Source organism: Carassius auratus, unplaced genomic scaffold (genome assembly GCF_003368295.1).
Source record: "Carassius auratus strain Wakin unplaced genomic scaffold, ASM336829v1 scaf_tig00216597, whole genome shotgun sequence".
Lineage (NCBI taxonomy): Eukaryota > Metazoa > Chordata > Actinopteri > Cypriniformes > Cyprinidae > Carassius > Carassius auratus.
The window spans coordinates 348,086-364,433 of record NW_020528654.1 but is presented as its reverse complement, the minus strand read 5'-3'; the positions used below and the strand labels follow the sequence as shown (position 1 = coordinate 364,433).

At 40.1% G+C, this 16,348-nt stretch overlaps 1 protein-coding gene across 26 annotated transcripts in view; it reads right to left on the bottom strand.

Moving 5' to 3' along the window:
• LOC113098631 (collagen alpha-1(XXV) chain-like) overlaps positions 1-16,348 on the bottom strand; it is a 564,810-nt gene that overhangs the window by 370,303 nt on the left and 178,159 nt on the right. For 25 of the 26 annotated variants that reach the window (XR_003289116.1, XR_003289115.1, XM_026263668.1 and 22 more), the window contains one exon: positions 16,026-16,070. Coding sequence is in view for 24 of the 26 variants with exons in the window: in XM_026263668.1 (XP_026119453.1) it covers positions 16,026-16,070 (45 nt within the window). In the remaining 2 variants the exon portion in view is untranslated. Of the gene's footprint in view, positions 1-16,025; positions 16,233-16,348 lie in introns of those variants that run through there. The other variant, XM_026263687.1, reaches the window with a different exon arrangement.

Here is a 16,348-nt window from a genome sequence, read left to right as displayed (position 1 = left end):
AACAGGCAGGCGCCGGACCGCGCGTGATTTTCCGTTCCGTCCGCTTCGGCGTCCGGTGTGAACCAGGCCTCATGCTCTTGTAAACACTGTTGCTATTGTAGAAAAAAGAAACAAAAATACATTTTTTTCACATTTAAAATATAATTATATAATTAATTTATATATAATTATATAATTTATTATATATTATTATATATATAATATATAATATATATTATATAATATATTATTATATAATAAGTTTTTATTTTTATAATGATAATTCAGAGAATGAGAAAATCTGAATAAGCCTTACCAGTGTTGTGATAATTATTTTAAGGCACTCAACGTGTTAAGAAATAAATAAGTACTGCAATATAATAAAAGTTTAGTCAAATAACATAAAAAAGACCAGACCCCTCGATGCCTGTGAAACTTTTCTCCCCCAAACAGCACGCTAGCGTTACTTCTACACTACAGGCTACACACAGCAACATATCTTCGTTCTTCGTTCTTGTAAAATAATAATAAGTATTTAAACATCAAAATCACTTCGCTGAGAATGAAAAACACAACTTACCAGCTGCCACGGTGTTGAAAATATCTTTTAGCAATTAAAAAAATGCGCATGCGGCATGAGGAATTTTCCCGGTCAGGTGAAAGGTTATCATGTTGGTCATTTTATTTCATTTTATATATTAATAAATTGTAATAATATTATGGTTGGGTGTGGGCAGGCATTCACAGAAGGGTATGTTATTACAAAAAAAATACGAGGAAATTTAGCTTTGACAAAAGGGCACTTAAGGGGCAAAGGAGCAGGTGCTCAAGTGAACCGGTTCTTTCGGACAATTCGATCATAAACCAGTTGAAAAAAAAACGGTTCACGGGTTCTTTTGCGCTCGATGTAATGTCATTAGCGATGACTGCCCTTAATTCAAGCCTTCAGTTTACCAGCGCTTATAACATAAGCACAGAATCAGTTCAGAATCAATCACCAAAAGAATCCGTTCGGTTCAGACGAGCTGTGAGTCAGTCTACTTCACACTGAATCACACATGCGCAGTATCATCAGCTCCTCGGTTCTCGAATCAGACGTGTCTGACAGAAACGGTTCTCGGTTCATAGTACGAATAAATGTCGAAATAATTATTATTTATTATTATTTTGCGTAGTTTGAAGATATATATTTTTTAAATCTTTATCCCATATATATATATATATATATATATATATATATTAATCAGGAAGAGGATGGGGGGTCAAATGGGGGGTCAGAACGTTTTTTTGGAGGGTCTTGAGACCCCCCAAGATCCCCCCTGGCGCCGCCGGTGGTTAAAGAGTGTGTTTCCCAAACTACACCAACACATTAACTTTCCAACATGAGGTAATAACATTTTGGAAATTGTTTACACCACACAGAGAGGAGCCTTCCCCCTCCCCCACCTTGGTGCCTCAGACCACATATTAGAGCTGAAGATCTTTACGGGTTCGGTCGGGTTCGGGCTTAATTTCTATCATCTTACGCGGGCTCGGGTCGGGCTCGGGCTTGCGCTCCGGTTTGCGAGGTAAACGAGCGGTCATGTGATGTGTTTCGATTAGCGTGAGAAAGATGCGAAAATGAATGCTGAGCAGGTGTAACGGAGGCTTGCCTCTGGTGATTACGTTTTGGTTGCACCAGCAACTAAAGCAAAGTCTGAGGTGTGGAAAAGTTTTGACCATGCTTATAATGAGAAGGAGCGCGCTGAAGACATATACAGTGGATTCAATCATTTTCCTCCACAAAAACATGTAGACCTAGCCTAATCTCTGTGAGTAAAGGTTTTTCAAATGAATATTCATTGAGTCTTAAATGCATAATGTTGACAGAGTATTTACGCTAATGTTGGCATTATTCTTTTATTAAATATCATCTGCCAGTGCGAAGCAAATCCGGCGGAGCCTTTATCATAATTTCGTTATTGCCAAATACCCATCTTAATTTAAAATTTATTTTAATTTTTTAAAGACTCGTTTTTATTGGTGCGTTGGTCTATTTATAGGTTAAATGAGCCTATGTCTAGAATGCTGAGATGTTACGATGTTACAGAGGACTTATTTTATTTCTTTATTCCAACTTCCAAGTGGTCTAGTCTACGTTAGTTATGAATAAATTATGTTAAAACATGAATAAATTGCTCATTGTTGGCAAAAGAGCTGTGTGCGTGCGCACATGTGAATAATGTCGGGCTGTAAACGGGTTCGGGCTTTAAAAAAGCTGTCAATCAAAATGTACTTGTCGGGCTCGGGCCGAAACCTGTCGGGCTCGGGTCCTGTCGGGCCTAACTTTTAAGGCCCGATTACAGCTCTACCACATATCACTGTCATGCTAATGTCTGCATACAGACCATTCATTAAAAATCACCAAACCAGTTCAAAAACAGATTCAAGTGTGACCAAAAGGATCATCAGAGGTTCTTCAAGACTCCTTCGACACAACTGACTGGGACAAGTTTAAGCAGGCTGCCATAGTGTTGTCACGGTACCATAATTTCAGTATTCGGTACCGATACCAGTGAAAATCCATGGTTCTCGGTACCAATTTCGTTACCAAAGCAAAACACAAAAATATGCTAATAAAAAAAAAAAAACTTTTTAGCACTAAAAATAAAACCAATGCCATTCTTTATACTTATTTACAATTGTGTTTAAAGTTTTTCTACAAGTTATATAATTATGAAAAACATTAAACAAGTTTCACCCAAATTTAATTTGTCTTTTAATTTAAGAAATTTAAACACATTTTATTTTGGTAAATAAAGGGGATTTGCTATTAAAATTAAAACATGGAAGAAATATTGCGATTTATTTCTTTAAAAAGTAAAGTTTTATAATTTTTTTCAACAGTAGTAGCAGTATCATACATTTGACTAAATAATAGTAATATTTCTAGCAAAATGCCTTTATGTAAAAATTTACTTTTAGGCCTAATGAATGCGTATTTGTCATTTTAACTGAACTTAAGACTGGTGGTGATGCTTAAGATATTTTTGGACATTGAGGGTTTCTGTAAAAAAAAAATAGTAATAGATCATATTAATTATTATTAAAAGATAATACTACTACTAATTCTACTATCATACTGTGACGTTCGGAGACCCAGTGAAACACAGGGAACGAGAGATCCAATTGCAGTAATGTTTATTTAGGGTAATCCAAATCGTAATCCAACAAGCCGGGGTCAAAACCAGAAAACAATCCAAATAAACAAACAAAGAAGGAACAGGAAAGGAACAGGAACGGAAACAGGAAGAGGAACTCGGAATGCGAGGAACTCGGAAGACGAGAAGACTGGGTAAGGAAGGAAATGGAAGGAAAGGACTCCATGCAGACAACAGGAAAATACTGGATAATATAGGGAGGCTAATGACTAATAAGTGAAGACACCTGGTGCAATTAACAGGAGTGCAATTACTGTGATGAAGGGACAAGGCTAGTGGGAATTGTAGTGCCTACGGTGAGGTGCCTAAGGGGACGTGAGCCCAGTAGTGGACACCCAGGGAAACAGAGACCAGACAGCGTGACATTCCATAGATGGAAACAGACAGAAGAGAAGCAAAAAAACAAACAAAACAAAAAAAATACACAACAACAAAACACAAGTCCAGGAAGGACATAACGTGAAGCCCACCAGGGCGGAGCAAAAGACCACCACATCCGTGCGGTCGAGACAGAAGCCCACCAGGGCGGTGCAGAAGACCACCACATCCATGCGGTCGGGACAGAAAGCCACCAGGGCGGCGCAAAAGACCACCACATCCGAGCGCTCGAGACAGAAGCCCACCAAGGCGGCGCAGAAGACCACCACATCCGTGCGGTCGAGTCAGAAGCCCACCAGGGCGGCGCAGAAGACCACCACATCCGTGCAGTGGAGGCAGAGGGCCACCTGGGCAGCACAGAAGACCACCCCAGTGGGATCGATGACACAGAAGAGCAAGTTTGGTTAGGTAAGTCTGAAACAGAGAACATGAAGATTAAGGGTGGCCTCCGTGGCCACGACAGGATCAGTCGAGCGCTCAGAGTTCCGCTGAGACGTGACGAGGCTCAGGAAGTTCCGCAGAGGCGAGGAGAGACTCTGGTAGTTCAGCCGAAACAAGGAGAGACTCTAGTAGTTCAGCAGAGACGTGTAGAGGCTCTGGTAGTTCAGCAGAGGAGTGGAGAGGCTCTGGTAGTTCCACAGAGACGTGGAGAGACTCTGGTAATCCCATGGTGTTTAGACTGGATTCCAGAAGATCAATGTTGACTTGACTCAGCTCATGAAGATCATTGGTGGCCTGCATTTGTTCATGAAGATCAATGGTGACTTGCCCTTGCTCAAGAAGATCACTGGTGACTTGACTTTGTCCATGAAGATCACTGGTGACTTGACTTTGCACATAAAGGTCAATGGTGTCTTGAATTTGTTCATGAAAATTAATGGTGACTTGCCTTTACCCATGAAGATAGTCGGTGACTTGACCTTGCCCATGAAGAACACTGATGACTTGACTTTGCTCATGAAGATCACTGGTGACTTGACTTTGTCCATGAAGATCACTGGTGACTTGACTTTGCACATGAAGATCAATTGTGACTTGAATTTGTTCATTAAGATCAATGGTGACTTGCCTTTGCCCATGAAGATAGTCAGTGACTTGACCTTGCTCATGAAGTATACTGGTGACTTGACCTTGCCCGTGAATTTCACCGGTGACTTACCCTTGTCCATGAATTTCACCGGTGACTTGACTTGACTCTGGAGTGTCAACGGTGACTAGCCCTGACTCTGGAAGGTCAACGGTGACTAGCCCTGACTCTGGAGGGTCACTGAGCACCTGACTCGACTCTGGAGGGTCCACGAGCACCTGACGCGACTCTGAAGGGTCAACAAACACCTGACTCGACTCTGGAGGGTCAACGGGAACCTGACTCGACTTTGGAGGGTCAACGGGAACCTGACTCGTCTCTGGAGGGTCAACGGGAACCTAACTCGACTCTGGAGGGTCAACGGGAACCTGACTCGACTCTGAAGGGTCAACGGGAACCTGACTCGACTCTGGAGGGTCAACAGGAACCTGACTCGACTCTGGAGGGTCAACGGGAACCTGACTCGACTCTGGAGGGTCAACGGGAACCTGACTCGACTATGGAAGGTCAAGGGGAACCTGACTTAACTCTGGAGCGTCAACTGTGGCTGTAATTCTGTGCAGACCCTTACGAAAAATAACCATGGTTTTATTATAGTAAAACTGTAGTAACCCATGTTTTTTTGGCGTATTGACTGCCATTTGTAAAACCACAGATTTACTACAAATACCATGGTTAAACTATGGTTAATATAGCAAAACCATGATTAATTTGTGGTTACCATGGTTTAACTACAAAAAACATGTTTTTTGGTTTTATTTGTAGTAAAACCATGGTTAATTTTTGTAAGGGGAGGCAGTGGACAAGCAGCCATCTTGTGCCATGACTCTGGACCGGCGGTCATTTTGCGCTGTGGCACTGGGCTTGCGGCCATCTTGTGCTGTGGCGCTAGGATGGCAGCCATCTTGCATCATGGCGCTGGGCTGTCGACCACCTTGTGCTTTGGTGCTGGGCTGGCGTCCATCTTGTGCAGTGGCACTGGACTTGCGGCCATCATGGGCAGTGGCGCTGGGCTGGCAGCCATCCTGGGCAGTGGCGCTGGGCTGGCAGCCATCCTGGGCAGCGGCGCTGGGCCGGCGGCCATTCTGTGCAGCGGCGCTGGGCTGGCGGCCATCTTGTGCAGTAATGTTTATTTAGGGTAATCCAAATTGTAATCTAACAAGCTGGGGTTAAAACCAGAAAACAATCCAAATAAACGAACAAAGAAGGAACAGGAACGGAACAGGAACAGGAACTCGGAATGCGAGGAACTCGGAAGACGAGAAGATTGGGTATGGAAGGAAGTGGAAGGAAAGGACTCCATGCAGACAACAGGAAAAGACTGGTTAATATAGGGAGGCTAATGACTAATAAGTGAAGACACCTGGTGCAATTAACAGGAGTGCAATTACTGTGATGAAGGGACAAGGCTAGTGGGAATTGTGCCTACAGTGAGGTGCCTAAAGGGAAGTGAGCCAACTAGTGGACACCCAGGGAAACAAAGACCAGACAGTGTGACACATACTAATGTATATACAATGCACTATGAATTGATGAGCTGCTGGGTTCATGAATATTAATCATGTTGTCTGCGTTCGGTCAAACTGATTTGCTGAAATCAAAACAGGGATGTACTAGATCAGCGCCAGCCAATGACATTTGTGCATTAGCTCCGCCCACTATGTAAGTTTCATTTTCATGACTGGATTTTGAGATTCCATCCTCGTTTTCTGCTTTGCGGAAATCATAGCGCTGAACCGGGTTTGAACGGGACCTTGATACTACTGGTACTTAAAGAAACCTGGTACCGTCACATTTACATTTTTTTAGTACCGGGTCTTTTGACAACACTAGGCTGCCACATACAATAACTCCACTGACCTCTAGGAGTACTCAGAGACTGTCACTGCCTACATCAACAAGTGTATTGATGATGTAACAGTCACAAAAACCATCACTGTCTGGGCCAATCAGAAGCAGTGGATGACAGGGGAGGTCTACAGACTCCTGAAGACATGGAACAATGCCTTGAGAGCTGGAGATAAGGTGGGCCTGAGAAAAGCAAGGGCCAACCTATCCCACGGCATCAGAGATGCTAAGAGACAGCACTCCGGAAGGATAGCCCATCAATCCAGCAACAGCAGATACACTAGGAGCCTGTGGCAGGGGATACAGACCAATACAGACTAAAAGCCCCCACCACGTACTTGTGACAGCATCATCTCTCTGCTGAATGAGTTGAGCACATTCTTCGCTTGCTTTGAGCAACAAAACAGCACCACTGCACAGAAGACTCCACCTCCTCCCGGCGACCAGGTGATGATGCTGACCCCAGTCAGCGTGAGGAGATTCTTCAGCAGGATCAATGCACGCAAAGCTCTCACCATCATTGCAGTTCCGAAGAAGCCATCTCCATCCTGCTTCAATGACTACCATCCTGTTGCACTTACCCATCCTCATGAAGTGCATTGAACGGCTAGTCATGCACCACATCAAGTCTGCCTCCCCCCCCTCTCTGGACCCCTTCCAGTTTGCATATCGGTCCAACAGGTCAACCGATGATGCCATCGCCACTGCCGTCCACTCAGCACTCACACGTCTGGACAAAAAGGACTCATATGTCAGAATGCTGTTCATAGACTTCAGTTCAGCATTCAACAACAATCATCCCTCAACAGCTAATTTACAAACTGGTCCAGCTGGGGCTCAACACTTCGCTGTGCAACTGGCTGTTGGACTTTCTGACTGGAAGACCTTGGGCGGTACAGGTCGGCAACAACACATCCAGCACCATCATACTGAACGCTGGGGGCCCCCAAGGATGTGTGCTGAGCCCCCTCCTCTTCACTCTGCTGATCCACGACTGCACACCGTCACACAGCTCCAACCTCTTTATTAAGTTTGCGGATGACACGACTGTGGTGGGTCTCATTAGCAACAAAGATGAGACAAACTACAGGAGCAAGGTGAGCCACCTGGCCAGGTGGTGCAGTGACAACAATCTCTCTCTGAACGTGGAGAAGATGAAGAAGATTGTTGTTGACTTCAGGAGAGCACACACTCAGAATGTTCCTCTGACCATCAATGGTGTGACTGTGGAGAGAGTGAGCAGCACCAGTTTGGGTTTGCACATCACAGAGGACCTCTCCTGGACTGAAAACACAGAAGCACTGGCCAAGAAATCACAGCAGCATCTTTACCTTGTTTACGGAACCTCTCTCACCCATAAAAGCCCTCTGCATCACAGGTGATCCCACACACCTGTCACACAGCTTCTTCAGTCTGCTGCCATCAGGGATGGGACTGCGGAGTTTCCAGGCCAGGACCAGCAGACTGAAAGACAGCTTCATCCATAAGGAAGCTGAACTCGCTCCCAAACTTCTGCCCCAGTCACCACTGAACTATGACCCCCCGGCCAGAATGGGGCCACTACTCTCGCCAGAACTCCCGGGAGCAGTGCAATAGGGAGAAAGACGTACAGACGAAGCCTTGGCCAGGTCTGTACTATAGCGTCCAGTCCTAGAAGAGCTGGATGAACTAGAGAGAACCAGAGGGGACATTGCAATGTCTCTTAAATCGCAAAGAGGTCCACCTGGAATTCGGAAAACACTCTCCATATCTGATTCACCACCTCGGGGTGAAGCCTCCATTCCCCGGTCCTCTGAGCGAGAGGAGTTTGACCTGGGACCACAGAAGAATCTGTTGGGCCTGCTTGTACAAGGGGCGCGAACGCAGACCCCCCTGGTGATTGACATAAGAGACCACCGATGTGTTGCCGCACCAACACATGGTGACCTCTCAGGTCTGGGAGGAAATGTTTCAATGCTCGATACACAGCTAGCATCTCTAAATAATTGATATGCCATGTCAGATGGGGAACGCTCTACAGACGGGTGACCACAGGCGTTCCACAAGGCGTTCCACAAGGCGTTCAACGCAGTTTGAGTTCCAGAAGAAGAACTAACATTTTGAAGTCACTGAAATAAGGTCATAAAACACATACAGAAAATGTGTTCACAAGATTGTCAAATCTGGACTTTGTAGCCTTTGTAGAGATTTTGCTTTATAATGATGTGGAAATCATCTTGTTTAGTTACTCACAGAAAACACTAGATTGAACTGCATAATGTTCATAATGAGCCTTTCAGTTAGTTATGTGACTGAGAGGGAAGAGTTCCAAGACAGTGAGGACAAAATAAATTAATATATTTTTTGTACATAGAATTATCCCACAAAATAACTTGAGATTCACTTTTGAGTGCAGTTAAACTTTATTAGGAACAATCAATGGTGACTTTCAAAGGTGAATTTTTAGCATCATTACTCCAGTCACACAATCCTTCAGAAATCATTCTAATATTCTGATTTGCTTCTCAAAAACATTTATTTTTACTATTATTATACTTATTATTAATTTTGAAAAGAGCTGAGAATATTTTATTTTCAGTTTTTTTTGTTTGTTTTGTTTTTGATGAATTTAAAGATTGTGTGAAAACTAATACAAATAGATTAATAAAAAAAGACTCACTCATGTTTATGATCAGTGCTAAATCAAGCACTTCAGCTTCACATGGAACATTATAATAACAATTGCGCATTCAGCGCACGGGTGTGGTCACATTAGATATAATGCAGGGAAATGTGAAATACAGGACATAGCATTGTTTTCATATGGATTACTTTATCACAGAATATTTGTCATATTTTGTTCGATAGCACTTGCTTAGTTTAAAACTAGGCGTCACACTTTCTATAGATATGTCTCTCATGTATCTTTGTTGAGTATTTGCTGAGTTACAGTTCATTTCATTGACGCATTTCTAAATGAAGATCACCATAGACCAAGGCGGCAGACAGCGCACCCTGTTTGTTTTCTTTATTTTGTAAATGTCAAAGTTTTGTTGTTATTATGCGTTTGTAGAAATAAAAGTAGACCCTTTACAGATTTGATTGATGTGTTGCTCTTATCTGTACGATCAAAACTGAAAGTGTAATTCATCATCTTTTCAGATTACTTTATCACAGAATATTTGTCATATTTTGTTCGATAGCACTTGCTTAGTTTAAAACTAGGCGTCACACTTTCTATAGATATGTCTCTCATGTATCTTTGTTGAGTATTTGCTGAGTTACAGTTCATTTCATTGACGCATTTCTAAATGAAGATCACCATAGACCAAGGCGGCAGACAGCGCACCCTGTTTGTTTTCTTTATTTTGTAAATGTCAAAGTTTTGTTGTTATTATGCGTTTGTAGAAATAAAAGTAGACCCTTTACAGATTTGATTGATGTGTTGCTCTTATCTGTACGATCAAAACTGAAAGTGTAATTCATCATCTTTTCAGTGTTATCAAGAGAAGATGCCACAAAACATGTATTGGCATTAATCGACTCCAGAGGATTAATCATTAATAGCTCTAAGACCACAGATGGGAGAAAGGAAAATATTTTGGTTCCTTTGGAAAAAATTAGGACGATTGTGGAGTTTAATTTTTGTGTTTGTTTCCTGAAGTCCTACAACTGTGATGAAACAGCTCTCAGAAGGCCTGGCAAAGATCAATCAAAGCCAACTCCCAGAGAAGTACATGGTGTGGTGCTATCAATTTATGCTCTACAGAAGGGTGATGTGGCCACTAAAAAATGAGTGAGATTCCCTCATCCACCGCAAGTCAGATGGATGGAAAAGCCAAAGCGTTCATCCGAAAGTGGTTTTCAGTAGAGTCCAGAAAGGAAGAGCAGGGCTAAGGTGGGGAGAAGTGCCGCTGTCCTGGTCCATGGCCAACCACAAAGAGAGGAAGGACGTGGTGGTAGCAGAGGTGACAAGAATGGAGGAGGAGCGCAACAGGATCAAGGCTGTGTTGCAGGGCTGACAGGGAAGCTGGAAAATCTGGGAGGGACTTGTCAACTGAAACATCACCTGGTCAGACCTTTGAAAGATCCTGCAGGCAAGGCTCAGCTTCATCATCCGCTCAACCTACGACACGCTTCCCTGTCCTCTGAACCTTCAACATACACTCTGCAATACCCCTAACGCAAGTCTACAGCACATCTTGTCAGGCTGTAAGATCATGCTCTCCCAGGGATGCTACAAATGGCACCATGACCAGGAGGTCCTTAGAAAGCTAGCCGATGTACCAGAGGGGCATTGACAGGGCAGCAAAGGAGTACCAGCACATAAGTAGTAAGGAACTGTTGCAATTTTGAATAAGGTAGGGCACTTTCAGCTATGAGTCCCATAAGGAGGGGGGTGTGGTTAACAGGTTAAATGAGTATACCCCCAAAGAATACTTTTAAAACCATGAGCCACGTCCAAAAGGTAAAGCCGTGGGGCATCTTGCTAAAATTAAGTATTTCTCAGAGGGTGAGCTTCAGGTGTAACTCGTTTGAAGTAATAGTGCTTCATATTACATTATCTAGAGAAAGAAGTGTTAATGATAAATCCTCTGTGATCTTTGTACTGGCTACTGTATACAGTCCACAAGGGCACATACAGAACCTATAAAATATTTGCTGATTTTATATCCAAGTTAGTGCTGGCTGCAAATGAAGTTTTAATTCTTGGTGAACATTTTGAACTGTATTGGGGTTAGACAACACGTGTCAGGTCCTATACATTTTTGAAATCATACGGGGTGGCAAACGTCAGTCCTGGAGAGTAGCAGCCCTGCAGAGTTTTCCTTCAACCCTGTGCATTGTTCAAATTCACTACCCTTTCGTTAAGTTCGGGATGAAAACATCCACTCAATTAAACTGCACTAAAATGTATCAGATTCATTTTTTTTTTATTGTTTTTTGCATAAATCTGTTAATCAACTTCAGTCCTGATCAAAACTACCAAATGTTTAAAAAAATTCCAAGATTTTAACTCTTTAATTGCCAAGTTCATAAATGATGACACAAAATTACTTATTTTCAATATAAAAGTAAATTGTGGCTGGATTTATTTTTTAACTTTGTATAACAGTCTTGGGCATGTCAAAGATTAGTAGCAACATTGGCTTTGATGCATTTGATGCAACATTCGTTTTTGTGCAGCATTAGAATTCATTTTTTTCTCCCTCATTTACTGTTCGTGGCTGTTTTTGCCCCATTGACTTCCATTATAACGACATTTTTTGATTGCAAAGCCATGACACCATATAATCATGCATTCTTGATTGTTTGTGGTTTTCACTTTTGGGAAGAGGTAAACTTTGTTATTTTTACAGTTGATCACTAGGTGGGACCATTAACCCTTTAGATAGGCCAGTGCAAAAAAGGCTTAGTTTCTGAATTGTATATGGAGTTATATGGAGTATAACAGCAAATTATAGTGTTTGTGTGTGTGTGAGATTCTTGATTTTTGGTGGTTTTCCCTGTTGGGAAGAGGTAACAGTTGTTATTTTTACAGTTGATCACTAGCTGGGACCATTAACCATTTAGATAGGCCTGTGCAAAAAAAGCTTAGTTTCTGACTTGTATATGAAGCTATATGGAGTATAACAGCATATTATATTGTGTGTGTATGTGTGTGTGTGTGTGTGTGTGTGTGTGTGTGTGTGTGTGTGTGTGTGTGTGTGTGTGTGTGTGTGTGAGAAAGAGAGAGAGAGAGAGAGAGTGTGTGAGAGAGACCTTTGCGCACTTACCTTAACATATTTGAGAAAATCTAAATGTACACCTCAGCTCTCAGAACTACATGGAGTAAACAAAACTGTATTTATACACCTGCTGCCTTTTTATGGTGGTGAAAGTATTCGGTTGTTAAGTGATGACCTAAGAAGTGCTGTTTTCCGGTCCAGGCCTCAAAATAAGATTTGTCACCAAAAATCATTCCACACAGAGAAAATTGTGCCCAAAATAAAACTTACCCCCTAGTGGATGAAAAAGTCCCCAACAACGCATAAGGGTTAAACAAACTTGAACAAGCTAATCAAGGTCTGAAGGGTAACTAGAAAGCTACAGGGAGGTGAGTTTTAATTAGGGTTGGAGCTGAACTCTTGCAGAGCTGTGGCTCTCCAGAACTGGAGTTCGCCACCACCCCAGATCTAGATTTAATACTGTCACATGGAATTGATGTTGATAGTGTTGAAATTATGAAGCCAAGCGATGATATCACAGATCAGTATCTGGTCTTGTGTAATCTTCATATAACTAAAACTGTAAATTCTACTCCTTGTTACAAGTATGTCAGAACCATCACTTCAACCACTAAAGACTGCTTTGTAACTAATATTTCTGATTTATCTCAATTTCTTAGCACATCCAAAAACTTGATTATGTAACAGAACCTATGGATTCTCTTTTATAAAGGAATTTTGGTATTTTCGACCCTATTCCATCTAAGTTCCTAAAAGAGGTGCTTCCAGAAGTCATAGATCCTCTTCTCATTGTCATTAGGATATGTCCTCAAAACCTTCAAACTGGCTGTTATTAAGCTGCTCACCAAGATAATAGAAAAGGCAGTATCCTAACAAGTATATTCCTTCGTAGAGAAAAAATGGTATCTGTGAGGATTTCGTAAAGATTTAAACCGTATCATAGGACATTTACATTTAGTCATTTAGCAGACACTTTTATCCAAAGCAACTTACAAATGAGGTCAATGGAAGCAATCAAAAACAACTAAAGAGCAATGATGTATAAGTGCTATAAAAAGTTTCAGTTAGCTTAAACGCAGTACATGTAGCAAGGGCTTTTAAATAATATAATAAATAAAAAGAAAACAGATAGAATACAAAAAGAATAGAGCAAGCTAGTGTACCGAGTATAGTACTGAGACTGCTCTCCTTAGGGGTTACAAATGCTCTTATCATCTGACCGTGGTTGTTATCATGTTGATCACAAGTGCAGTTTGGAGTACCTCAAGGCTCAGTACTAAGGCCATTACTTTATGCTGATGATACTCAGCTCTATATTTCTTGGCATCCCGGAGAAACATTCCAATATGAAAAATTTATGGAATGCATACTCAATATAAAAACCAGGATGAGGAATAATTTCTTACTACTAAATTGTGAAAAAAAAAAAAAAAAAAAACATAGGTATTAATTATAGGACCTAAAATCTCTGCATGTAATAACCTAGAACTAGGGCTTGAAAATGAAAAAAAAAAAATTCAAATGGTTCACTCCGAGCAGAATCGATATTTTAACATTTCTGTTCAGCGTTATGCGTGATTTTATTACCATTCTGAAACCAGTTCGGGTGGAAGAAATACTTTTTCATTATAATTTGCTTAATAATAATAAAATAATAATAATAAAGTATAGCGTTTTCTTTACTTAAAAAGAAAAGGAAAAGATCTTTGAGAGGATTGAGATCTAAAGCTAGTCACAGCCAAACAGCATCATCTTCTCTAGATTTTTTGCCAAATGTAAGCTACTTAAAGAAAAATTTCTATCAACACTTTAAAGATAAAGTATTTAAAATAGATATTATAAAAATGTTTGCTGCATTGTTAAAAGAAAAAAATACTTGTATCAGATTGTGTTTTGAAAGTAAAAAATGCTCACGTCGCATTTTATTAGCCTGTAGTCTAAAGCAAAATGTTTAAAAACATTATAAAAACAGTTATTAGTTTCTCTCCAAAACATATCCTCTCAAGTTTAGGCTATAAATCCTAAATCCATAAACAAATTAATCTAAGTTGAAGCTGATGTATAACTCTCTCATTCGGCACAAATCCAAATGTTTCCATGTTCCCAACGCATCTGGATGCTAAAATTTTATTTAATATAAAGAATATAGAATAACAGTAAATGTATAATAAGTAACGCTGTATATGCATAATGAAAGTCGGACTCCAAATTTCATTCTAATAATTATTTTAGGTTAATATAGCAAATGAAAACTGTTTCTGTGAAATTTGAGAAGCTTCTCTAAGCTATTTTAGTTCCCCTCACTCCACAACAAATAATTTCAATTAACAGTATTTAGAAAAGAACAAGAATTAAAAATATAATAAGCTATAGCAATATTAAAGACAAACCAAAACTAATTAATTTAGGCTAAAACGAAACTTAAACATACAGGTGCTGGTAATATAATGAGGATATCATCAAAAAGTTTATTTCACTAATTCCATTCAAAAGTGAAACTTGTATAATACATTCATTCATTAAACACAGTCTGATATATTTCAACTGTTTATATCTTTTCAATTTGATGATTATAACTGACAACTAAGGAAAATCCCAAATTCAGTATCTCAGAAAATTTGAAATCTTGCCAACTGAAAAGTATGAACATGAAAAGTATAAGCATGTACAGCACTCAATACCTACAATATATATATATATATATATATATATATATATATATATATATATATATATATATATATATATGCAGTAATTTGAATCAGCCTTTTATGGAGAGGGGTAGTACAGAGGGAAGTCCTTTTATAATCAACATGTACCACTTCAGCTTACCACTTACTGAGTTTACATCACCCTGCTTTTATACGCATTTTGAAATATTTCATCAGAATCGAGTGATGGAAACGCTCAAAAAATTCTAAAAATAAATTAATAAAAATGCTTTTCTGAGGTAGTTTTTGACTTGTGCGAAAAAGGGTTACTGCGAATAATTCCTCCAAGTGCATTAAAAAAGTAATGTGACTTTGTGCTATGGGATTGTAAATCCTGACTAACCAGCAGACTGACCTCATTCAACAGCATCTAAAATGTTGTTATGGTCATTCGCAAATGCCTGAGCGAAGTCTGTCATCAAAGTATTTCTGTATAATTGCCACCAAGAAATGCTAAACGACTGCATTCCCAAACAGCAGCATCCACCCCCGAAAGCAATAACCGCATTCATTGTGTTTCATCTGCAAGTAATTTATTATGTTTAGTAGCTTCTCCTACTTTTCTTAGTGATGTATAGTGCCAGTTTATCAGCGACTGTTCTCTTTAACTCGTTGGATGGAAACGGTATTTGTTCACAAATGTTTTGAACGATATTCCAGTTAGATTATAAGTTAGATTCACAACTTTGGAAGGAAACCGCTACTGATACTCTACATATACATAATTGAGATTTTTACATTTTTTCTTACATTTAATGTGATACTAGAGCTATTCATATGCACACGTTTATAGAAAATGTCTAGCTCATTTGAACCGGATTTGTGTGGCTGGCCTGTGTCTGCACCTCTAACTGGAGGTTCAGTAAAAATGTAACTAATGGTAATAGCTACTATGATAAACCAAACCCTTTGGAAAGTTAGTGAATGGATGCAATGTTATGTATGTTAGCATGTAATTGTACTGAAATGTTAGCATGTAATTGTAATGAAAGATTCCTCAGGCACTTGGAAATTGTGGTTAAGGGGAACATTTATTAACTGTCCCACAGATTGTGCCCAGCAAATCATTTTCATGATTTAACAGTTTGAAAATGTGGAATTAAAACACACTCACCAGAGTCTCCATTGGGTCCTCTTCTTCCTCTTTTGCCAGGTGGACCTACAGCAGATGAGAAAACATTTTTAAATGCTGTTATCATGAGTAAATTTGAAAAGCAATTCAAGCACATATTGAAGTAAGCAGTGTTGGGAAAGTTCACTTTCTACATGAACTAGTTCAAAGTTCAATTCACAAATTTTAAAATGAACTAGTTCAGTTCATAGTTCAAACTACACAATTTTGAACTAAGTTCACTAAGTTCCAAAAATGAACTAGTTCATAGTTCTTTTTTTCCATATGTTGCTGCGAGCTATTATTTTTCAAAATTATTGCCACAG